Source organism: Ornithorhynchus anatinus, chromosome 17 (assembly GCF_004115215.2).
Source record: "Ornithorhynchus anatinus isolate Pmale09 chromosome 17, mOrnAna1.pri.v4, whole genome shotgun sequence".
NCBI classification, from domain to species: domain Eukaryota; kingdom Metazoa; phylum Chordata; class Mammalia; order Monotremata; family Ornithorhynchidae; genus Ornithorhynchus; species Ornithorhynchus anatinus.
Window position 1 is genome coordinate 1669458 of NC_041744.1, and position 24396 is coordinate 1693853.

Consider the following 24396-nt stretch of genomic DNA (forward strand, 5'->3'; position numbering starts at 1 on the left):
AGGCTTCTTGGAGGGGATTCGTTCAGTCGTTAATTGAGCGTTTACTGTGCTAAAGAGCTTGGGAGAGTCTGGGGATAACATTAAACATGTTCCCTGCCCACAAAGAGCTCCCGGCCTAGAGCGGGAGCTAGGCCTTCAAAAAGGTTTTGAAGTCGGCGGGGTGGAGGTGGAGGAGGGCACGTGTGCGAGAGAGTGTGTGTCAAGCAGCGTGGCTCAGTGGAAAGAGCGCAGGCTTGGGAGTCAGAGGTCACGGGTTCTAATCCCGGCTCCGCCGCTAGTCAGCTGTGTGACCTTGGGCCAGTCGCTTCACTTCTCTGGGCCTCAGTTACCTCGCCTGTCAAACGGGGATTAAAACTGTGAGCCCCACGTGGGACAACCTGATCACCTTGTATCTCCCCCCAGCGCTTAGAACAGTGCTTTGCCCATAGTAAGCGCTGAACAAATACCACAACTTATTCATTTCTTTATTTTATGTGTGTGAGTGTGTGGTCACCGGGGGGATGGTGCCCTCAGCCCAGCGCTCTGCACACAGTGAGCGCTCAATAAATGCGGTCGAATGGACGAATGAAGGAGGGGAGGCAGAGGAGGGAGAGAGGGAGGAAGGCCGGGTCCTCGTCTTGTCGCCTGAAGCTCGGCCCCCTCCTCAGCTTTGGCCTCCTTGGGCCCGGGGGCACCGTCGACACCAGGGGCACGCAGGGCACCCCCGGGCCCCCCGGCTCAGGAAGGAGGAGGAGGAGGAGGAGGAGGAGGAGGAAGAAGAGGAGGAGCCCTCGTCCGGCGCTGGGCATCATGAGGGGCGTCGGTGGTGGAGGTCCTCCTCGGCCTCCTCAGGGGTTTCGGGCCCGGGCGGCGAGGAGGAGGATGGTGAGGAGAAGGAGGATGGCGAGGAGGAGGAGGATGGCGAGGAGGAGGATGGTGAGGAGAAGGAGGATGGTGAGGAGGAGGAGGATGGCGAGGAGGAGGATGGTGAGGAGAAGGAGGATGGCGAGGAGGAGGAGGAGGATGGCGAGGAGGAGGAGAATGGTGAGGAGGAGGATGGTGAGGAGAAGGAGGATGGCGAGGAGGAGGACAGTGAGGAGGGTGGTGAGGGGAAGGATGGTGAGAAGGAGGAGGGTGGTGAGAAGGAGGGTGAGGAGAAGGAGGATGGTGAGGAGGAGGAGGATAGTGAGGGGAAAGATGGTGAGAAGGAGGAGGATGGTGAGGAGGAGGGTGGTGAAGTGGAGGACGGTGAGGAGGGTGGTGAGGAAGAGAAGGATGGTGAGGTGGAGGATGATGTGGAGGAGGAGGAGGGTGAGGAGGAGGGTGGTGAGGAGGAGGAGGGTGAGGGGAAAGATGGTGAGAAGGAGGAGGGTGGTGAGGAGGAGGGTGGTGAGGAGGAGGGTGGTGAAGTGGAGGACGGTGAGGAGGGTGGTGAGGAAGAGGAGGATGGTGAGATGAAGGATGATCTGGAGGAGGAGGAGGGTGAGGAGGATGTGGAGGAGGAGGAGGGTGAGGAGGAGGAGGATGGTGAAGTGGAGGATGGTGAGAAGGGTGGTGAGGAAGAGGAGGATGGTGAAGAGGAGGATGGTGAAGTGGAGGACGGTGAGGAGGGTGGTGAGGAAGGGGAGGATGGTGAGGTGAAGGATGATCTGGAGGAGGAGGAGGGTGAGGAGGAGGAGGGTGAAGTGGAGGATGGTGAGAAGGGTGGTGAGGAAGAGGAGGATGGTGAGGAGGAGGATGGTGAAGTGGAGGACGGTGAGGAGGGTGGTGAGGAAGGGGAGGATGGAGAGGAGGAGGTGAGGAGGAGGGGGAGGAGGAGGAGGAGGCGGAGAATCCAGTCCGTGTTTTCCGTGCGTCCATCGGGGAGGGGGGGGGAGGGGGCGTGTCGGGGCGGGGCGTGTCTTGTCTTGTCGTGTCGTGTCGTGTCGGTGGGGTAGCGCGTCGGGTGCGGGTGCTGCCCCCTGGCGGCGGTCCGGGGGCTCGGAGGGCTGGTGAACTCCGGCCCCCCTGGCGCGGAGCCTGCCAGTCCGGCTCAATATGTCTCAAGATGGCGGCCAATGTGGGATCGATGTTTCAATATTGGAAGCGCTTTGATTTACAGCAGCTGCAGGTCAGCCTCCCGGCGCCGCCCGGGGGCCGGGGGGGGGCGCGGGAGGGCGGGCGGGCGCGCGGCCGCCGCGGCGTCGGGTCCCCCCCCCCCCCCGGGGCTCCCCTCCCCCCGCCCGCCGCCCCCTCCCCTCCCCTCCCCTGCCGTCCCCTCCCCCTCCTCCCCTCCCCCGCCGGGGCCGCCCCTCCCCCGACGCCCGCCGGGCCCGGGGCGGGGGGGGGCGGGGGCCCGGGCGGGGGGGGCGGGGGGCCCCGGGGCGGGGGAGGGGCGGCGGGGGGACCCCCGGGCCCCGCCGCCGCCCCGGCCCCCGCCGATCCCCCGCTCGATCGGAAATTGATCCTCTTTGTTCAATTCATCGATCGGCCCAAGATGGCGCCGGGAGCCGCCGCCGCCCCCCCCCCCCCGCCCCGCCGGGACCCCCGCCCCCCCTCCTCCCCGCCCCCCACGCCGGGGGGGGGGGGCCGGGACGAAGTTTTCGGGGAGCCGGGGGGTCCCCCCTCCCCGCCCGGCCGCTCCCGCTCGCGGGGACCCCCCGCCCCGGACCCTTCTCTCGCCGAAACGGGGGGCAGGGGAGGCCCCCGAAACCCCCTCCCCGAAAGATCTCTCCCCCTCCCCTCCCCTCCCCGGGACTCCCCCCCCCCCCCACCGGGACATTTGCAGGGTGGGATGGCGGGCCGGTCGGTGCGGCGGTTAGCCCTCCCTGCTCCTCTGTCCCTCGTCCCCCCCTCCGGGTTGGGGGGGTCGTTGGGGGAGTGACAGGCCTCCCTGCACAATAAGGGGGGACTGGTCCTCTGTCCCGTGCCCCCCAGTCCAGGTTGGGGGGGTCGTTGGGGGAGTGACAGGCCTCCCTGCACAATAAAGGGGGACTGGTCCTCTGTCCCTCGTGTCCCCCCCCCCCAGGCTGGGGGGTCGTTGGGGGAGTGACAGGCCTCCCTGCACAATAAGGGGGGACTGGTCATCTGTCCCCCGTGCCCCCCAGTCCAGGCTGGGGGAGGTCCTTGGGGGAGTGACAGGCCTCCCTGCACAATAAGGGGGGACTGGTCATCTGTCCCTCGTCCCCCCCCTCCAGGCTGGGGGGTCGTTGGGGGAGTGACAGGCCTCTCTACGCATTAAGGGGGGCACCGGTCGGACGGCTGGGGATCTGCCCCCTCTCCAGGCCGGGGCCTTTGGGTCCCCCCTGGCCGGGGGACTGGTTGGGGGGCTACTTAGTTACCCCCTGTCCAGGGAGGGCCTGTTGGGTGATGGAGTGTCCTCTCATCAGGTCGAGGGGGTGACAGGGTGGGTGGTTAGGGACCCTCTGGCCGGGGGGGGCAGAATGGTTGGGGGGCTAATTCTCCTCTGTCCTGGTTGGGGGACTACTTAACTACCCTCTGTCCTCGTTGGGGGTCTGGTCGGGTGACTACTTAACTACCCCCTCTCCTCGTTGGGGGACCGGTCAGGTGACCACTTAACTACCCTCTGTCCTCGTTGGGGGTCTGGTCGGGTGACTCCTTAACTTCCCCCTGTCCTCTTTGGGGGTCTGGTTGGGTGACTGCTTAACTACCCTCTGTCTTGGTTGGGGGTCTGGTTGGGTGACTACTTAACTACCCTCTGTCCTGGTTGGGGGTCTGGTTGGGTGACCACTTAACTACCCTCTGTCCTGGTTGGGGGTCTGGTTGGGTGACAACTACCCCCTGTCCTCGTTGGGGGTCTGGTTGGGTGACTACTTAACTACCCCCTGTCCTCGTTGGGGGTCTGGTTGGGTGACTACTTAACTACTCTCTGTCCAGGGTGTGTGTGTGTGTGTTGGGGGGTTGTTGGGTGGTTGAGTCTCCTCTCACCAGGTCGGGGGACTGGCTGAGCGGCCGGTCGGTTACCCCCTGTCCAGGGTGGGGGGCAGTTGTTGTCGGGTGGTTGAGTCTCCAGGTTTGGGGACTGGCTGGTCGGCTGCCCTCTGTCCAGGGTCGGGGGCAGTTGTCGGGTGGTTGAGTCTCCAGGTCGGGGGACTGGGCGGCTGGTTAGCTACCCCCTGTCCAGGGTGAGGGGCAGTTGTCGGGTGGTTGAGTCTCCTCTCACCAGGTCAGGGGACTGGTTGAGCGGCTGGTTAGCTACCCCCTGTTCGGGGTGGGGGACATTTGTCGTCGGGTGGTTGAGTCTCCAGGTCGGGGGATTGGTTGGGCGGCTGGTCGCCTACCCTCTGTCCGGGGTGAGGGGCAGTTGTTGTTGGGTGGTTGAGTCTCCTCTCACCAGGTCGGAGGACTGGTTGGCCGGCTGGCTGGCTACCCCGTGTCCGGGGTGAGGGGCAGTTGTCGGGTGGTTGAGTCTCCAGGTCGGGGGACTGGTTGGGCGGCTGGTTAGCTACCCCCTGGCCAGGATGGGGGGCAGTTGTCGGGTGGTTGAGTCTCCAGGTCGGGGGACCGTTTGGGCGGCCGGTTAGCCGCCCTCTGTCCAGGGTGGGGGGCGGTTGTTGTTGGGTGTTGAGTTTCCTCTCACCAGGTCGGGGGGTCTGGTTGAGCGGCTGGTCGGCTACCCCCTGTCCGGGGTGGGGGGCAGTTGTCGTTGGGCGTTGTCTCCTCTCACCAGGTCGGGGGACTGTTGGGCAGCTGGTTACCTACCCTCTGACCAGGTGGGGGGCAGTTGTTGGGTGGTTGAGTCTCCTCTCACCAGGTCGGGGGACTGGTTGGGTGGCTGGTTAGCTACCCCCGTCCAGGCCGGGAGGGATTGTTGGGTGACTGATTCTCTTCTCTCTCTCTCTCTCTCTCCCCCACCCCGGGATTGGGGGGCGGCCGGATGGGTCACCCTTTCCCGTCTCTCCAGCTCGGGGGTGCGGGCTGGGCGACCGATTCTCTGCGGTTCGAGGGGGGCAGTCGGCTGAATGTTCATCTCCCCACCCAGCCGGGGTAGGCCGCGGGGGGCCGACCCGGTATCCGGCCCCTCTCCGGGCTGGTGCCGAGAGGGCGCTTGGTGGGAGAAAGTTTCCCAGGGTCAGGGCCCGTTTGGGAATTCGGTGGAGGAGTCCAGCCCGGGATCAGCTTCTAGTTAATCACCTTCCCCCCAGGCTTCCCAGCAAGGATGTGTTTGTGTGCGTGTGTGTGTCTGCTTGAGGGGGGCAGAAGACATTTCCTTCCTTCCTTCCTCTTTCCCCACCTTGACCGTCTGGGTAAGGAAGGGCCGTTTCTGGCTCAACACTCAAGGGACGCCCCAGTTCCCCTCGGTCCCCGGCCGGAGCCGCCTCCCTCCAGTCCGTCCCCGCCCTCCCGCCTCCCCAGGACCCCCTCTCCCCCGCTCTCGCCCCCCCCCCCCCAGTTTTCCTGGGACCCGCCGCCGGTGGGACTTGGAGGGGAGAGCGGACTCCCCACCGACCCGCTTCCCGTCCGGGCTCCCGCTGGGGAAGCCGGGGCCGGGGCGAGATTGGTGGATCCCAGCTTTTCCCGAGACCGCCAGCCGGAGGAGATGTGTTTTATTTTTTTTTCCTCGCCAGCTTCCTAAGGGATTGGTGCGGGGAAATTGAGTCCTGCCTCTTTAAGCGGTTAAGCGCCCCTCTTGGCCAAGGCTCGGCGACGGTGTCAGCACCCTCCTCTACCCCCTCCCTTCCTCCCTCCCACCCACCCACCCACCCACCTGGAGGAGCTTTCCGACCTCGTCCTCCATGTGGGCGCGTAGAGAGCGGAAGGAGTCCGAAAAGACCCCGGGACTATGCCACATTGATGTTTTGCATAGCCGAAGTGAAGTTCAAGGTGAGGGGGCTTGTTGCGGTCAGGAGGGCTCTGGGAGTGAAAGGGAGGCGAGAGGTGAGGGGTCTCGCGGCGGGCCCACTTGGCCGAGGGACGCGTGGGGGGCCGCGACGCTTTGGGGAGGGGGACGACACCTGGGGGGGGGGTCCGGGGTGGGGGGCCGGAGCGGCCGAAGCGGTCCGTCCCCCCTCCCCGGCCCGGCCTCGACCGCCAGAGCCGTAGAGTTAGCTTTCCCCACCTTATGGCCGTCGCCAGGGTTTCGGATTAAGGTGGACTTGGCCGACCGCGCTCCAACTCCAGAGAAATGCTCACGGTGACCCGGGATACCTACGGGAGTAGGGCGAATGAGATCCAGATGCTGGACGGTATAAAATGAAACGGATTAGATCGTAATGTCGTTTAAACGGAGTCTGACAACTTTAATTTTGGTTGCTCTGCCTTGCGCCCGGGCTACTGGAACCGAGACGAATGAGAAAGCGGGCACCTCCCGCCGATGAAATTCCCGCAGATTTTGTCCTTAACCCGGGCGGGAGGACGAGCCGGCGAGAGATGCCTCTCCGATAAGATTAAAACTTAAAGGAGTTTGAGTATTTATTGACTAAAATAGATTACTCCAAAGTGTCTATTGTGTAAATTAGATTCCTGAATGTAATGAACACAGCCAAATGGCATTTTTGATAAATTGGTCTACCCTGTTTTAGTAAAAATAGCTCCTTTTACCATAATTTAATTCCCGTGCAAACTGCAAAACCCGTTGTGGAGTTTTTAGATGTAAGCCGTAATCTTTGTTGTTTCTTCTCCTTGTCAGGCTAAATGTGCCACCCCGACTTCCTCGATGTTTCTTGTTTTGTCATCCTGACCAAACTCTGCCCGATCATTCTTGTGCGAGAAACTTAATTAATTACGAGATTGTTGCTGAACCGCACGGTTACTGTTTTTCTTTCGTTCTTTTTCTTTTTCTTTTCTTTTTTTTTTTTTTTTTAAACAGCCATTAACAGCAGTCACCAGGGAATCAGCGGGACTTTAAACTTTTAAGAGTTATGGTTGAGAGATTGGGGGCAACTGGGAAGACAAAGGTTTACTTGAATGAGCTCTCAGAGATTGCCTAGCGTTAGATTTTTTTTTTTTAATTTAAGCCTTTTAAGAAAATTCTTTACCTGCCAGTCAGTCTGATTCTAGGGTCCGGTGGCTTTGGCCTCTCAAACGCACCTCGGGATCAACCTGGAAAGCCTGGAATTTCCTCCCCAAACCCGCACCTCGCAGGAGCGGATGGGACGGCGGCATTCGAGCGTGATCCTACGCTTTATTTTCCCAACTCCACTTCTGGCCAGAGAAGTCCTTTCGGTGCCTAAGGGGTTTCGGTTTGGGCTGGACTCCCGCAAGTAGAATTGCAGCGAGTTAGACCTTTCCATTTGTCTACTTGGATACCCGCACCCGCTCTTTGCTTTCTTTCATGCCCCCCCCCTCGCCCCCCACCAAATAGCTGCTACATTGTGCAGGAATAAAGGCTGGATTCTTACTCCCATCAGAAGGGGAGCCGGGAGACGTGGGAGACGGAGTCCTTTCCACCCTGTCTCTCCTGGTCTACCTGACCTGGATTATATCGAAGCAAATGGCAATAGCTGCTTTTTTAATTCCCGGCTCCTGAGGTCCCGGAGTCTCCTCCAGTTAAGGGATGCAGCCGCCTCTCCCCACTGGCCCCCGGCCACCGTGGTCGCCTTTGAAAAGACGGGGAGGAAGAGAGTCGAGATTTTGAGGATTAGCCCCATCTTCTTTCCATTTTCGCCTTGAAGGCCGGTGGTGTGGCTGCTGCAAGCCTGGAGGTTTTCGGTAAACATTTTTCTGGTCAGGAAAGAGGGCGAGGGCTGTGCCTCTGTCCTCTGTTCAGCTTTTCGGGACCCTTCCCTGGGACAAAACTTCCTTGATGGACATATATATATGTATTTTTTTTCTTTCAGAGAGAGAGAGAGCAACTTAGTTTTTCACACCAAAACCTAGTGTGCTAATCCTGCCTGCTTTTTAGTTGCGTTTCGCTCTATCCCTTTCCTGAGGGGGTTACTGCGAGGTGTTCAATAATTTACCGTTCAGGCTTCGGAGAAGGAACGAGCCCCGTCTAAATGTAAAATGCCGCCGTCGCGGGGAATACTGTCACCCCGTCTTTAAACTTTTGGGAGTCCAGGCCACTCCCCCCGGGTCTACAGGCCGGGGGGAGCTGAATCGAGGCTCCGATGTTTTCACTCTCCCGCCGTCATCAGCTTTTTCTCCTGGTCACTTCTGTCTTTGGGGTTGGGGTCCCCCCTCCTCCTCCCCGTCTCCCCCCCTACCTCCCCCCCCCCCCCCCCCGTGGCTCTGTCTCTCTCTGTCCGTTCGGGGCTTGGGATGGTTTTCTGGCCCGACAGGCTGAGATCCCCACCGGTCAGGAGTTTGGCCCGCTCTGGGAGTCGGGTGGCAACTGATAAAAGAGGAATTTGGGGGAGGAAACAAAAAAGCTTGAACAAACTGCCCGGCTGCAACTCCCCCAACGCAAAAGCATTTCATGAACCAACCTCTCAGCTCCTTTAAAAATACTTTCTGCTGGGTTGGAATGCCTTTAGGGCGTTGTGTAGTTTTTTGGTTTTTTTTTTTTTTTTGAAGCACTCCTCTTCCCCACTGCTGGGGAATTTGGGGTTCCCTTTGTAGGTCCCTTCCCCCCCGCCCCGCTCTGCTCAGAGGCCGGGCTGGCATCGGGAATCGTAGTGGAGAGTCCAAGATGGGAGCGGACAAACTACGTTCATCCGGGTTGTGGTGAAGACCGTCATGGGAGACGGCAGGGACGAGGATACGATTTTTTAGAGCAAAGAGAGGATTCGTGTTTTCAGAAAATCTGGGCTCAGAAACACCTCCCCCGGCTCCTCCGAGATCTCCTCAGAAGCGGTCTGGGTCCCCGACCGAGGTCAGGTTCCCGTTCTCAGTTGCACGGACGGAGTAGTCGGGCCTAATTTGAGGCCAGAGGAGTTTTCAAAGGAGGCTACGCCAGCGACCCTGGGAAAGATCGGATAGATCAATATTTACACAGGTCTTAGCGTCGGGTAATCGGCCATTAAAAGTTGTGCTGTAAGAAGACCGTAGTCCAACTCTGAAATTCTTTCCTTCTCCTCGACTCTGTTTCCGAAGAATTTTGAAGGTGAATTTCTCCGCCCGGCTCCGTTTTTCCTACGAGAAGTCTGGTTTCAACTAACAAAACCCCAAACTCCCAAGTTAAGGTTGAAAAATGGCTCCCTCTCCCGCCCCGTTGTGTCTAAACCCGCAAGAGGGTGGTAGCTCGAGGCTCGTTTTGGCTTTAACAGAAAATTTCCTGCCTCTGATTGTTTAAGCCAGACCCTTAATCTTATTTGAACATATTTAAAATTTACAAAAAACCCGGAAGAATTGTCTCATGTAAGTAGCTAGTGAGCGCAGTTTAAACACCCGGGCCCGGCCGGTCTAGTATCTAATTGGAAACAGGTGGAATTCTTGGAATCCCATCTCCGACTCCGATTCTAGCCAAACACAAGCCCACTTTTGACTTAGGGCTGTTCATTTGGCTCCGGCTCTTTGAGTAGTGGAACCGCGGCTTCGCCTGAGTCAGGCGGGGTTGCGGCATTTTACCTGGGGAGTTTCGCCGACCTGCAATTTCAGGAACGGGAGGGTGGGGTCGGAGCTCGAGGAGAATTATGAGAGAGACACAGAGCCAGAGAGAGAGACAGAGACAAGGAGGGGGGTGTGTTAATGGAGTAATTAGATAACCAGTTTAATCTATACGTTGTGGAACTGCAGTAGCAGTCATGGAATTGTGCATTAATAAGCCACTCCATAGTTTCCCTTTCTCGGTAATGAATATTTATAGACTTGAGCTGTGACAGGTAAATTTTATTGTGTACTCGGTGTAACCGAAAATAATGGAAAGTTAGGAGCAGAAAGAACACCGGGGAAAAAAGCGCCTTTGGCGGGAGCGGTCGAGGCACCTTGGCTCCAAAGGCCTTCCCCATTGACCGACAGTTGGGTCGTCTCCGGGCGGCTGCCCCCCTGAGGGAATGATCTCTCCCCCCCACCCCCCAACCCCTCACCTGTCCTCCCCCCCGCTCCGCCGGAGGGGTCGAACCCGGGCCTTGAGCCTGGAAATCCACCTCCGCGGCAGCCTTCGGCTGGCAGAACCACGGGCCTCCCCACCCCGAGGGAGCTCTGCCCCCCGGCCCGGGGCGCCAGGGGAGGGCAGACCTGGTAGGGGACTCCTGGCGGGCCGGGACCGTGTTGAGGACGGAAGCCAAAGAGACCCAAACGACCGGGGAGAAAAAAAATCCGGCCGTCTCTCCTTCGGAGCCGGCAGCGACCAGGCGATTAAAAAAAGATTCCTCCTGGAATTAGCTCGGGGCCTCCCGCACTGTGAGGAGAATGTTTTCCTTCTGTTTCTCCCCTTCCCCCCCCCCCCCCCCCCCCCCCCCCCCCCCCCGCCAAGGCTCCGTCTTTGGGTTTCTCCCTGGGAAAGGCCGAGGCCCCGTTCACGAAGCCAGGTGGCAGAACTCTCCCCGCAAAACGGGATCGAGGCAAAACGGGGGCGGCGCACGCTCGCCTGGGGGGAGGACTCAGTGCCTCTCCTGGAAACTGCTTCCCAAACCGTCCCCCCCGGCTTCAGGGAGGAGGTGTCCGTTTGCCGGGAGTAACCTCAAAGGGGAAGGCCCGGGAAGACGGGGATCGGTCCCGTCTGGGCCGGTGGTGGAGGGGAGGTGGGGATTCTGGCCGTGACCCAGGGGCCGGACCTTTGGCCCCTCCGGCCCGGCCTGCGGACTGGGATCCGGCCGCGGGCGAGGCGTGGTCACCCTTGGTCACGGATGGGTCATTAGCAACGGCTGGCAGGTGACCGATGAGGAGAGGACCCCGGAGGTCCTGGGGAAGAGCCGGCGAATGCTGGAAGTGACCCCTTCCCACAGCCCCCCACTCTGGTTCCACCTAAAGTCTTCCCTCCAACCACGTCCCTTCGGGCCCTGGGAACTCCGGCAATACAGAGGGCGACGGGGTGGGTTCTCCCCGCTCGGTGTGTCGGAGGCGGCGGCCTGATTTCGTTATTTAAGGGAGAAGTGATTTCGCAAAAGAGATTTTCGGCACGCAGTGCAAGATGGCTCGGAAAGGGAGACGGGCTTTTTGACGAATTGGGGCTCCGGCAGCCCGGGCCCGGCCCGACGGGGAGCCCCGGTCCCCGAGATGGCATCTCGCCGCCAGTCGATGGATCGGCGGTATTTATCGAGCGCTTGCTGCGGGCGGAGCATCGTGCTAAGCTCCCGCTCTTTCCGTGCGGTTGAAGATTTGCCCGGGAAATGGGGTCCCACAGGAAGCTGCGCCTCTGGGCCGATTTTTCGCGGGTGTTTGACTCGGGGGGCTGCTGAGAGGTTGGTGGGGTGGGAGGGGGTGTTCTGAGGGATAGAACTTCCTCCACCGTCGCTTTCTCACTTGGGAGGGGGATGAGTTAACCCCGAAGGCATAAAAGAGAAGGGTCGGGGGCCGGCGGAGAGTTGCCCTTAAACAAGGCTCGGGGCCCACGGCTGCCCAGCTCCACCACCCTGCTGGGGACTCCCCCGGCCCTCCCTGAGGACCCTCCTCCGCTCCTCTCCCACTTTCCGCCCCCACCACCCCAACCTCTTCCTCCTTCCTTCCTGGATCCCAGCCCCGTGACTTAGCGTGGGTTGTGGCGAAGGATTCGGAGCTCCTGCCGAAAAGAGTGGTCTGCCAGTAAAAAGTTGAAAAATCCCAGGAGCTTTGGGAACTGAGGGAGCGGGAGTGCATCTGATCTTGGAGGGCGGGCGGGCGTGTGTGTGGAATTGCTTCCTCGCGAGCCTGGGAGGGCAGCAACTGGTATCCACCCCACCTTGGGCCCCTCAACGCTTGTGTGCGGAGCCATATTTTAAAATCCATCTTCCCTTCTGGAGTTGAAGCTCCTTGTGGGCGCGGAACATCTCTCCCGACTCCGTTGTAGTGGTGAAGGAGTGTGGCCCAGTGATAGGACCACAGGCTTGGGAGTCGGAAGGACCTGAGTTCTAATCCCACTCTGTCGCTGGTCTGCTGTGTGACCTTGGGCAGGTCGCTTCACTTCTCTGAGCCTCAATGACCTCATCTGTAAAATGGGGATTAAGAGCGTGAGCTCCATGTGGGACAGGGACCGTGTGCAATCCGGTTAATTTATGTCTACCCCAGCGCTTAGTCCAGTGCTTGGCACATAGTAAATGCTTATCAAATACCATAATAATAATTATTATTAGTCATTTGTGTCTACCCCAGTGGTTAGTGAAGTGCTTGTCCTGTAGTAAGTGCTTAATAAGTAGCGTAATAATTATTTTTACCCTCCCAAGTGTTCGGTAAAGCGTTCTGCGTACACTAAGGACCCAGTAGATGCCTTGGTTGATGGGGGGTGGGGGGAATCCATTTGACCCGATCGGTCAGTGGGGAAAAGCAGGTCCACTGTTCTCCCCTCCCTTCTCCCGGGAAGGCCTCCCTTTCCAAGCCCTTAGCCCGGGCTTGAGACCCATCGCCGTTCCTTCTGAGGCCAGGGAGGAGGAAGAGGAGGAGGAGGATCTTTTCCGCCGTGGGTCTCTGATCTCCTGTAACCCGTCCCCCCCTCTCTCTCATCACACGCCTCCCACCCACAGCGAGCCCTTCCGTGCCTTCGGACCGGACCCCCACGTCGCCCGCCCCCGCCGCTCGGAAAGACGGCGGAGGCGGGAGACTCGGGCCGCCCGAACGCCGGGAGCGGGGAGCGGCTCCCCGACTTGCCCGCGCCGCCTCGTGCCGACAGGGCCTCCGCCCTCCCTGCCGCCGCCGCCTCGGGGCCCGCGTCGCCCGGCCCGGCCGAGGACCGGGGGAGAGAGAGAGAGCGGGGCCGCCTCCCGGCTCGCTTGCTTTCTCTTCTCTGTCTCTCTCTCTGTGTCTGTCTCTCCAGGTGACTCATCGCGCCCCAGCCAGAGTGGAAGCTCTTCCCCTGTTGAGGCGCGGAGATGTCGGGAGACTAATGAGATGATCTCCGTAAAACACTTGGAAGTCCTCGGAAGCGAGGTGCTACATAAATAAAGGCTCATTACATTATTAGCTGTCCCAGGGGTAGGAGGAAGAAGCCATCGCTCTTCCTCGTCCTCCTCCTCGCCCGCCGCCCCGGGCCCGGAACGCGCCGCCGGCATCAGTGGAGGGTGGGGGGCGTGGGGCTCTCGATCCGACCCCCCACCCTGGGATGGAGTTTCACTGGGGGGTTGGGGGGTGTCTGTATTTCGTACTCACCTCGTACCCCGAGACCCAAATAGACGCTCACCCGGCGGGCCCAGGAGCACTCGGGGCTGCCGCTTCGGACTCCTTGCCCGCGCGGCGTGTAGTCGTGTCCCGAGTGGCACCCGTGCCCCCTCCGGGCGGGCTGTTGCTCCGGGCCGTCCACCCCGTTGAAACCACCGGGCCCGCTGGCCCTGCCCCACGGGGTTTGCCGGGAAGGCGAATCAACGAGCGTCGAGCCTTCTCAGCTGCTCGCCTGGGGAAGCCGACCCGGGAGGGCGGCCCTCCGGAAGTGGTCCGGGCCTCGGTGCCGGCGCGGGCTCGGGGCAGGTAGGGTTTCTTAGAGGAACGTCGGCTCGTCCCCCAAAAGAAGCCCCGAGCGTCCCGCCCCGGGAAATCCAGCCGGGCCTTGCCCCGAACGAGTCCCAGATCCTCACACGGAGCAGCGGAGGGCGGGTTTTTGTGCCGACACGGTGGAACCGTCGCTCAGTTCCGTCCCCCGTCTGCCGGGTGGCCTTGGGCAAGTCAGCTCACTTCTCTGTGCCTCAGTCACCTCGTCTGTAGAATGGGGACTGAGACTTTAAGCCCCGTGTGGGACAGGGACCGTGTCCAACCTCATTTGCTTGTACCAACCCCAGCGCTTAGTACAGTGCCTGGCACGTAGTAGGCGCTTAACAAATACCATAATTATTTTCTGTTTGGGGGAAGAAAAGCGGATTTTGGATTCCATCTGACTTGCTTTTGGACTATTCCCCGGGGCCCCGCCGTGCTCCTTGGTTATATATCATTTTATTTTTCTCTGTTGATGTCTGTCTCCCCCACTCTAGGCTGTGAACTAGTTGTGGGCGGGGAACGTCGCTGTTTATTGTTGTGTGGCACTTTCCCAAGCTCTTAGTACAGTGCTGTGCACACAAGTGCTTAATAATAATAATGATAATAAAGTGCTTAATAAATTTGAATGAATGAATGAATGTCAGCCGGGTTCGGCGGAGAGCTCTGACTATCAGGGAGCAAGTGGGCTGATTTTTGGCTCCATCCCCCCGTTCTCTCACCGGGGACTGTAGACGAGACTGTAGAAGAGAATCTACCAATTCTGTTGTGCCGCACTCTCGCAAGCGCTTAGTTCAGCACACCTACACACCGCGAGCCTTCAGTGAGCGGTTACTGAGTGCTTACCGGGTGCGGAGCGCTGTCCTAAGCGCTGGGGGAGAGTCCAGTTCGGAGGAGTTGGGAGACACGCTCCCTGCCCGCACCCAGCGTACGGTCTAATGGGTGAGCTCAGTCAATACAGTCGATTGATTTGAACAGAAGATTTCAGATTTCTCCGGAAGCACCGGCCGGGCAGAAGCGCACACTAGCACGGGGACCCTCGGACCCTGGGGTCCATCGCTTTCTCACCCCCGGACCCCCGCCCGGTATCCCCCTCTAAAGGAGAGGGGAATCGCCACAATGGGAGATGGTTATGAGGCCTGGATTCAAGAAGAGAGCTGGTGGTTTAGAGCCCCAGAAGGCTGGTTGGGCGGGCGACGTCCCAGCCTCCCGCTGTCCGGAACGGGGTTCTAATCCCGGCTCGTCTGCTGTGTGACCTTGGGCAAGGCACTGCACTTCTCTGGGCCTCCGTTACCTCATCTGTATAATGGGGATTTGAGACAGCGGGCCCCACGTGGGACAGGGACTGTGTCCGTTCGATTTGCTTGTATCCATCCTCCCCGGCGCTTAGTACAGCGCCTGGCACATCATAAGTGCTTAACAAATGCCGTCATTATTATTGGTGGTGGGGATGGGGGTGTTGGGGATTTTTGTCCGGCAAAGGCTGAGGGTTCCCGTGAAAAACGTTTGTGCCGCTTGGCTGGACAAGCCCCCCGGCTCTGCCCGTAACCCGGTCCAAGGGGAAGAAGCCTCGGGCTTTGGGGTCGGCGAAGCCTCCGGCCTTGGGGTCCGCAGAGCCTTTCCCTTGCGGAGTCATTCGAACGGACTGACTCGGGGACGAGGTCCGGGAGGAAGAAGCCGAGCAAACTTGAGAACAGAGCATTTATTTTTCAAGCATCCCCCCAGCATTCATTTATTCATTCGGTCGTATTTATTGAGCGCTCACCGCGTACGGAGCACTGTACTGAGTGCTTGGGAAGTACAGTTCAACAACAAACAGACACATCCCCTGCCCACAACGAGGTTACAGTCCAGAGGGGTTGATAATAATGTAATAATAATGTTGGTATTTGTTAAGCGCTTACTATGTGCCGAGCACTGTTCTAAGCGCTGGGGTAGACATAGGGGATGATGAGTGCTAGCCGAGGTTATTGGATATGGTGAAATCCTGCAGAGAGACACATGCGTCCCTTTCTCTCTCTTTCTCACACACACGCTAGCAGACTTGACCGTAGCCCACAGCTCTGAACCCCGGAACGGGGTGGGGCCACCCGGCCCTCAGTCTCCCCCCACCCCTCCCTTGTATTTGTGTTTATTCAGTTGTACGTTCAATTATTTATTCTCATCATTCCGTTTGTAAATACTTTTCCGTCCGTCTCCCCTGTTGAAGTGGAGGCTCCCGGTGGCAGAACGAGTCCCTTGCTGGTATTGTTCTTTCCAAACGCTTGGTACAGGGCTTTGCGCCCAGTGGACGTTCCTGACCCCTTTTGAAAGAGGGGTAATTGCGACATTTCAAGATAGTTCCCGTCCGTCCCCCCCGATTAGACCGTAAGGCCGTCAAACGGCAGGGACCGTCTCTATCTGTTGCCGACTTGTTGATTCCAAGCGCTTAGTACAGTGCTCTGCACAGAGTAAGCGCTCAGTAAATACTATTGAATGAATGATATTTCGGTGCGTGCTCTACTGCAAGCATTGTACTAAGGACTGGGGTAGATGAAAAGTCACCCAGTGGGGCACGGTCTCTGTCCCACAGCTTAAGTAGGAGGAGAACGGGTATCGCATTCCCATCTCACAGATGAGGAAACTAAGGCCCAGGGAAGTAACTTACCCAAGGTCACCTAGGAGGCACGTCGTGGAGCCGGGATTAGAACCCGGGTCCTCTGACTCCAGGCCCGGGTTCTTTCCTCTAGGCCACGCGGTGTCTCCTGTCTCCTGCTTCCTTCCACCCTCTTGCCCCCCATTACCTGTTGGATTTTGTTTTCCGTAATGTGTGTGCTAATAATGATCATGGCATTTGTTAAGCGCTCACTATGCGCGAAGCACCGTTCTAAGCGCTGGAAGCACTTACCGTGCGCTAGGCGCTGTAGTAAGCGCGGGGGTAAAGTCAAGATAATCAGGTTGGGCACAATCTCTGCCCTCAATGGGGCTCACGTTCTTAATCCCCATTTTACAGATGAGGTAACCGAGGCGCTGAGAAGTCAAGTGCCTTGCCCAGGGTCACACAGGTAGCCGGCAGAGCCGGGATTAGAACCCAGGTCCTCTGCCGCCCCGGCTTTATCCGATAGGCCCCGCTGCTTCTCTCCTTCCTCTGCCCATCGCCGCCTTCTCCCCGGCCGCCCCCCGACCCTCGTCGGGGCCTCACGCCGGCATTGGCCACTCTCCCCGCTTCCCGGCGTGAGCCCTTGGGCTCCTCCGGGGCGAGTCGGGGGCGCCGGGCCCCGGGGAGAGAGGCAGGGCAGACCTGGCCAGGCCAGACGGGTTGCCCGCCGGGCAAGTGGGAGGGCCTGAGCTCGATTGGGACCCAGGCCGGGGCAAGACCCGACTGCCCGGAAACCGCCCGGCCCCTCTCTCCGCAAACCGGGGCGGCGTGTTCTTCGTATACAGGTGAAACCTTGGCGCATGACAGGCATGGCCTCGGCAGGGAGAGAGAGGGAGGGAAGCGGGGCGGGGGGAGAAATAGAGCGAAAAAGAACGAGCACCTCCAGAGTGAGAGGAGACAAAGGCACCATTTTAATGCCCGGCCCTGTGATTATCCCTGGGTAGAAACGGACTTGTCATCACAAGCCTTTTCTGGAATTCTTTAAGCTCTCGTTATATGACCGGTACCGCTTCTGCTTTATGGATGAAATTAATGGGTTTTTCATGCGTCCTGCGGACGTCCTCGCCTCCCTACCCCTATACTTTGACGGTCGTCTTTTATTTTGTGTATAAACCCAAAGAAAAGAAAAGGCCGAAGCCTAGGCTGCAACCTCAAATTAAGCCAGAAATTCAAGGGGTGAGATCAAAGAAGGGAAATGAAATAACCCCAATGGGCTAGGAGCTAGCTGGTGTTAGGAGCCACATGATGTCATCTTGAAGTACAGAAGAACCTCTGTTTCTCTTGGGCAGAAGACACTTTTCCCTTGGGGAGACCCGGAGAGACGACGACCTGGGCCTTCTCGGCTCCGGGGGAGCCCCGGGGTCCAGAGTCACCGGGAAAGATGGTGTCCCGGTAGCCCACCCCGCCCCAGCCCCTACCGTCTCCACTCACCCGGGTCTCTCCCTCTCAGACTCCCCCCGAAAACCCCAGCCATGTCCAGCGCTTCGATGCCGTGGTAATAATAACAATAATTCCGCTATTTGTGGAGCACAGACCGAGTACCAGGCGCTTTACCAAGCGCTGGGGTGGATGCAGGCAAATCGGGTTGGACACGGTCCCTGTCTCACATGGGGCTCACGTTCTTAATCCTCAGTTTGCAGATGAGGAAACCGAGGCCCAGAGAAGTGAGGTCCCTTGCCCAGGGTCACCCAGCAGGACAGGCGGCAGAGCCGGGATTAGTGCGCACGACCTTGCGACCCCCGGGCCCTGTCCGCTGCGCCAGGCTGCTTCCCGTATAATAATAACGATTACGGTATTCGTTAAGCACTCACGATGTGCCAGGCACTGTGCTGAGCGCTGGGGTGGGTCCAAGCAGTTTGTGTTCGACTTCCTTCTGTACCTCCTTTACCGATTTAGCAAAATCTAGTGCGGTAGAATTTCAGAAAGAGCGATTAAATCACCAGCGGGTGCGGTACACTCGCACTGAGCACTTGGGCCCCTACGGTGCAAGCATTAGATCTGTCGCCTGCCCGTAAGGAGCTTCCACTCGGGCCGGCTTGTGGAAGGGACCAGGCCCCGCCACAGGCCCATGGGAAGTTGACTGAGCACCAGTGGGTGGAGGGTCGCCATCTGGCTCCCTCAAACTCTTCCGGAAGATTCCTTTCCTCCATCCATCCATCCATCCTTCCATCCATCCATCCGCCCATCCGTCGTATAAGGTTGGTATTTGTTAAGCGTTTACTATGTGCCGAGCACTGTTCTAAGCGCTGGGGTAAGTACAGGGTAATCAGGTTGTCCCTCATGGGGCTCACAGTCTTCATCCCCATTTGACAGATGAGGGAACTGAGGCCCAGAGAAGTGAAGTGACTTGCCCACAGTCACCCAGCTGACAAGTGGCGGAGCCGGGATTCGAACCCATGACCCCCGGCTCCCAAGCCCGGGCTCTTTCCACTGAGCCACGCTGCTTCTCTAAGGACTGAGCACCTCCTAAGCCCCCTTGTCCTCTTCTCCCCCTCCCTTCTGTGTCGCCCTGACTTGTACCCTTCATTCATTCACCTCCCCCCAGCGCCGTAGCACGTATATACATATATCTGTAGATTATTTATTTTTATTAATGGCTGCGTCCCTCACTAGACCGTAAGCTTGTTGCGGGCAGGGAATGAGTCCGTTATATTGCTCCGCGCACAGTGCTCTGCATCCAGTAAGCGCTCAGTAAATACGCGAAGCAGCGTGGCTCAGCGGAAGGAACCCGGGCTTGGGAGTCAGAGGCACGGGTTCGAATCCCGGCTCCGCCACTTGTCAGCTGGGTGACTCTGGGCAAGTCACTCCTCTGTGCCTCAGTGACCTCATCTGGCAAATGGGGATTAAGACTGTGAGCCCCACGTGGGACAACCTGATGACCCCGTATCTACCCCGGCGCTTAGAACAGTGCCCTGCACATAGTAAGCGCTTAACGCGTACCAACGTTATTATTATTAGCGAGGACCAGTGATAGTCGTGCAGGGCACCTTTGCTTATTCATTCATTCGATCGTATTTATTGAGCGCTTATGTGCAGAGCTCTGTACCGAGTGCTCGGAAAGAACAGTACGGCAGTAGAGAGAGACAATCCCGGCCCACGGCGGGCTTACAGTCTAGCGGTGGGGCGGCCAGGATGGAGGCTTCCGCGTGCTTTTCTTAAGCTTTCTCCCCTTTCGTGCCCCTCTCTGCTCTACTTCTGCTAGGCTGGAGGCTCCCCAAGTGCAGGGACCCTGGCCCTTCGCCGACAGCGCTCGGGAAATACCATGGATTAATAATAATAATAACTGCGCTAACTGTGACGTTTTTACTGTGTGGCAAGCCCTTGACTAAGAGCTGGGGTGGTTACAAGCAAATGGGGTTGGGCACAGTCCTTGTCCCCCATGGGGCTTCCGCTCTCAATCCCCATTTAACAGGTGAGGGAACTGAGGCCCAGAGAAGTGAAGTGGCTCAGCCAAGGCCACACAGCAGACCGGGGGCACGGCTGGGATCGGAACCCACGCCCTTGTGACCCCCAAGCCCCGGCCCCAGCCACTCCGCCGCGCTGCCGCTGATGGATTGAGTGGCCACCCTGGCCTCTGACCTCGTGTTTCGCCGGGGAGGGGAGAGGCACCCTGTGGGGAGAGTCGGAGTCGGGGAGGGCGGCGTTTCCGCTCTGGGGAGTCCCGCGTCAGCGGCCCCTCGGCTTTAGCGAGCTCGGCCCCGGAATGAGGGATTTAAGGAGCAGAACTGCTGCTGCGGCAGGTAATAATTATAGTAATGATAATAATTCTGGGATTTGTCAAGCACTTATCACGTGCCAAGCACTGTACTGAGTGCTGGGGTGGGTATAGGATAATCAGGTTGGACACGGTCCCCGTGCCACGGGGGTCTCCCAGTCTCCTCTCCTCTTCAGATGCCGTCGAGGCGTTTCCGCCCCATAGCGACTCCGTGGACGCACCCTCCAGAGAGCATCCCATCTCCTGAAATGAGATCGTTCTGGTGCGGGTATCCGTAGGGTTTTCTTGGTGAAGATCCGGAAGTGGTTTGCCCTTGCTCCCATTCTCAGTAGGAGGGGGAAACGGGTATTGAAGCCCCGTTTTCCCGATGAGGAAGCTGAAGCCCAGAGAAGTGAAGTGACAAGCCTCAGGTCACCCAGCAGGCAAGCGGCGGAGCCGGGATTAGAACCCAGGTCTTCGGCCCCCCAGGCCCGGGCTCGGTCCACCAGGCCATGCCGATTCTCGCTCGGGCCTGGGTGGGGAATGAAATGTGTTTGTGGTGATGGAGGCTCGTCAGTCGGTCCTCGTCTCAGTACGTGCCAAGCATCGGACTAAGCAGTGGGGTGGGTAGAGGATGATCAGATCCCCGCCTCGGGCTCACAGCCTCAGCAGGAGGGAGAGCAGGCATCGAATCCCCCTTTTGCAGATGAGGGAACTGAGGCACAGAGACGTGAAGCGACCTGGTCGCTCGGCAGTCAGGCGGCGGAGATGGGGTTAGAACCCAGGTCGTCGGCCACCCGGGCCCCGCGCTCTGCCCACGGGGCTCAGGCGGGAGTCCCACCTCCCCTCAAACTGCCTGACTCCCGGGCCCGCGCTCTGTCCGCTACACCCCGCTGCTTCTGTACCAGGCGCTCGAGAGGACGATAGAAGAGACCTTCGGTCTAGAGGAGGGAGACAGACGTTCGCAGAAATGAAAATAAATTACAGATGGACGCGTCAGTGGTCCGGGCCGGAGGGAGGGGTGAATAAAGGGTGCGGATCTTAGTTCACGGGCGACGCAGAAGGGAGTGGGAGAAGAGGAGATGAGGGTGACTACGGCGGGCGAGCTTTGGAGCTTGGGGGTTGGAAGAATAATAATGTTGGTATTATGTCGGTATAATGTCGGTATGATGTTGGTATTATGCGGCAGGGTCGGGATTAGAACCCACGACCTCTGACTCCCGAGCCCGGGCTCTTTCCACTGAGCCACGCTGCTTCTCTAGCCATCGCGGTATTTGTTCATCAGTCGGTCGGTGGTATTCTTGAGCGCCTCCCGTGCGCGGAGGGCACTGTGATGGTCATGTTGGTATTTGTTAAGCGCCTGCTATGTGCCAAGCACTGTTCTAAGCCCTGGGGTAGATACAAGGGAGTTAGGTTGTCCCACGTGGGGCTCTCGATCTTCATCCCCCTTTTACAGATGAGGCGACTGAGGCCCAGAGAAGCGAAGTGACTCGGCCAGGGTCACCCAGCTGGCAAGTGGCGGAGCCGGGATTAGAACCCACCACCCCTGGCTCCCAGGCCCGGGCTCTTTCAGCAGAGTTGGTCGGCCCGATCCCCGCCCATTCGTGGGGCTCACGGCCCGGAGGGGAGGGAGAAATGGGAATTTAATCCCCATTGTGCAGTTGAGGAAACTGAGGCCCAGAGAAGGGAAGTGATCTGTCCAAGGCTTCTCAGCAGGCGTGATGATGATGATGATTATGGTGCTTGTTAAGCGCTTACTATGTGCCGAACACTGTTTTAAGCGCGGGGTTGATCAGGTTGGACGCAGTCCCTGTCCCAGAAGGGGCTCGCACTCTCAATCCCCATTTCCCAGATGAGGTAACCGAGGCCCAGAGAGGTGAAGTGACTTGCCCAAGGGCACACAGCAGACAGGCGGCAGGGCCGGGGTTAGAACCGGGTCCTCCTGACTCCCGGGCCCGGGCTCTACCCGCTGCGCCGTGCTGCTTCTCGGAAGGCGGAGCCGAAGGAGAAGCCCGGTGTCCCGACTCCCGGCCCCGGGTCCTGCCCACCGGGGCGGATGGTCTCAGAGAAGCAGCGCGGGCTCAGTGGAAAGAGCCCGGGCTTGGGAGTCGGAGGTCACGGGTTCGAATCCCGGCTCCGCCACGCGTCAGCCGTGCGACTCTGGGCGAGTCACTTCGCTTCTCCGGGCCTCAGTTCCCTCATCTGTAAAAATGGGGATGAAGACCGGGAGCCTCACGTGGGACAACCCGATTCCCCTGGATCTCCCCCAGCGCTTAGAACAGCGCTCTGCACATAGTAAGCGCTTAACAAATACCAACATTATTATTATGGTCCCGACGGCGGCTCCCGTCGACATCAGAGCCGGAGGCGGGGTGCGGGTCCTCCAAGAACCGACACTCCCGTGGGAGGAGCCAAGATGCTTCCTCTTCCCCCCCCCCCCCGCCCCGGGCCCGCCACGTCTCCTCCCCAGGGAGGCCCGGGCCTGCCCTGCCCTCCCCGCGGCCAGTCGATCGATCGGACTGAGCGCTTACTGCGTGCAGAACGCCGTACTAAGCGCTCGCGAGGGGACGGTGGAGCGGAGGTGATAGACCCGGTCGAGGAACGTGCAGAAGCCGCACGGCGCGGTGGATAGAGCCCGAGCCGGGGAGTCAGAAGGAGCTGGTCCCAGCTCCGCCGCTTCACTTCTCTGGGCCTCAGTTACCTCATCTGGAAAATGGGGATCGAGGCTGTGAGCCCCGGGGGGGCGGGGACTGCGTCCAAACGGATTTGATTGTATCTACCCCAGCGCTTAATAATAATAATGATAATGATAATAATGATGATGTTGGTATTTGTTAAGCACTTACTACGTGCAAAGCACTGTTCTTAGCGCTGGGGGATACAAGGTGATCAGGTTGTCCCACGTGAGGCTCACGGTTTTAATCCCCATTTTACAGATGAGGTAACTGAGGCACAGAGAAGTGAAGTGACTTACAGTGCCTGGCACGTAGTAAGTGCTTTAAAAATGCCGCGATTATTATTCTCGTTATTGATTACTGAGGAGCCCCCGGTCCGGCGACGGTCCGGCGGTGACCTTCCGCCGAGGCGGTCCCGTGCGGGTCCCGGCCCTGGTTCTGCCAGGCTTAATTGCCCCTCGGACGATTAGATTCCGGAGTGTCCGGTCAGAGGGTCTCGTGTACACTGGGAACGAAGGAGACGGGTTTGGGAGGTGGGCAGAAATAGCCAAACTCTTAGGATTCGGTGTGGCCCGTGAGCTTGGCCCCGGGGTTGCCGGGCTAATTGCCCTTTGAACGATTAGATTCCCGAGTCTCCGGTTAGACGTGACGAGGGCCTTGCGTGAATGGGGAACGGAGGAGACGGGTTTCAGAGGTGGGCGGAAGTAGCCGAACCTTTCGGACTCGGCGTGGCCGGCGGGCACGACCCGGCGGGCACGGCGTGGGCCCGCTTTCGGGGCCGGGGGCCCCGGGACCGCTGCCTCCCTCGCCTGGTTGTGACCCGGAAGTTTCCGCCCCAGCGCGTCCACCGTTCCCCCGAACGAGAGGGCCCGTCCCAGAGCAGCGAGCACGGGGTGGACTTCGCTCGGGCCGGGCCGTCCCGCCCCCTCCCCGGCCCCCCTTCCCCTCCCGTGGCGTTGGCCGCGGGCCCCAGCCGCTTTCGCTTTCGGTTTCAGCGAGTGCTCCGCCGGCCCCCGGAGCGGAAGGACGTGGAGGAGTTTGCCGCCGGCCCGCCCGTTGGCGTCGAAAACGGGCCCGGGAGCCTCTTCTCCCCAGACCTTATCGTTCCCTTCATCTCCCGGGTGGCGTTACCGCCCGATAACCGTCCACCAGCCCGGGCGAGGGGGCTCGGGTGCCCGGGAACCGAGCGGGCCTCACCCCCGTGCGGCCGGGCGGCCGCGCGGTTCCCTCGGCGACGCCCCGGACGCAGCCCCGCCGGGCTCGGTCGTCGGAAGGTCGTGCCTCAGTTCCCCGCGACACACCGGCCGGCGTCGGGACGCGGTGCGGGATCATCCGGAGGCTGGAGAGAGCGGGCCCCGGGGGGCGGCCGTGCCGGTCGGTTGGAGGGCAGAGGACGTCGATCGGAGGGAGGGCGGTGAGCCCAGGGCAGCGTCCCGGAGGAGTTGGCCCGGCTGTTCTGATACGAAGGAAGGGAGCGCGCCTCACGGGAGTTGAAAAGAATCGATTCCGTGACTAGACATTGGCTGCGCCCATTTCTTTCGCGCTTGGGTTAAGCCCAGGTGTCGTCCAGTACGCTTACACCCCCCAACTCTCCATCCCCGATTCTCTCCTTGCCATCCCTGACTCTCCCCGTACATCCCCGATGGCCTAGTGCCTAGAGCCCGGGCCCGGCAGTCAGGAGGTTCTAATCCCGGCTCTGCCACGTGTCTGCTGTAATAATAATGTCGTTTGTTAAGCGCTTACTACGTGCAGAGCGGCGTTGTAAGCGCCGGGGTAGATACGGGGTCATCGGGTCGTCCCACGTGAGGCTCACCGTTAATCCCCATTTTCCAGATGAGGGAACCGAGGCCCAGAGAAGTGAAGTGACTCGCCCACAGTCACACAGCTGACGAGTGGCAGAGCCGGGAGTCGAACGCGTGACCTCTGACTCCCAAGCCCGGGCTCTTGCCACGGAGCCACGCTGCCGTATGACCTTGGGGAAACCCCTTCACTTCTCG

At 59.7% G+C, this 24396-nt stretch overlaps 1 protein-coding gene across 5 annotated transcripts in view; it reads left to right on the forward strand.

Annotated features, from left to right (window-relative positions):
* The first annotated feature begins 1923 nt into the window (after nt 1-1923).
* Nucleotides 1924-24396, forward strand: part of CUX1 (cut like homeobox 1) — a 204190-nt gene continuing 181717 nt past the window's right edge. For 4 of the 5 annotated variants that reach the window (XM_029082234.2, XM_039914459.1, XM_029082236.2 and 1 more), the window contains exon 1: nt 1924-2089. In XM_029082234.2, coding sequence (XP_028938067.1) covers nt 2027-2089 — 63 coding nt within the window. In that variant the 5' untranslated portion in view covers nt 1924-2026. Of the gene's footprint in view, nt 2090-5683; nt 5803-24396 lie in introns of those variants that run through there. The other variant, XM_039914460.1, reaches the window with a different exon arrangement.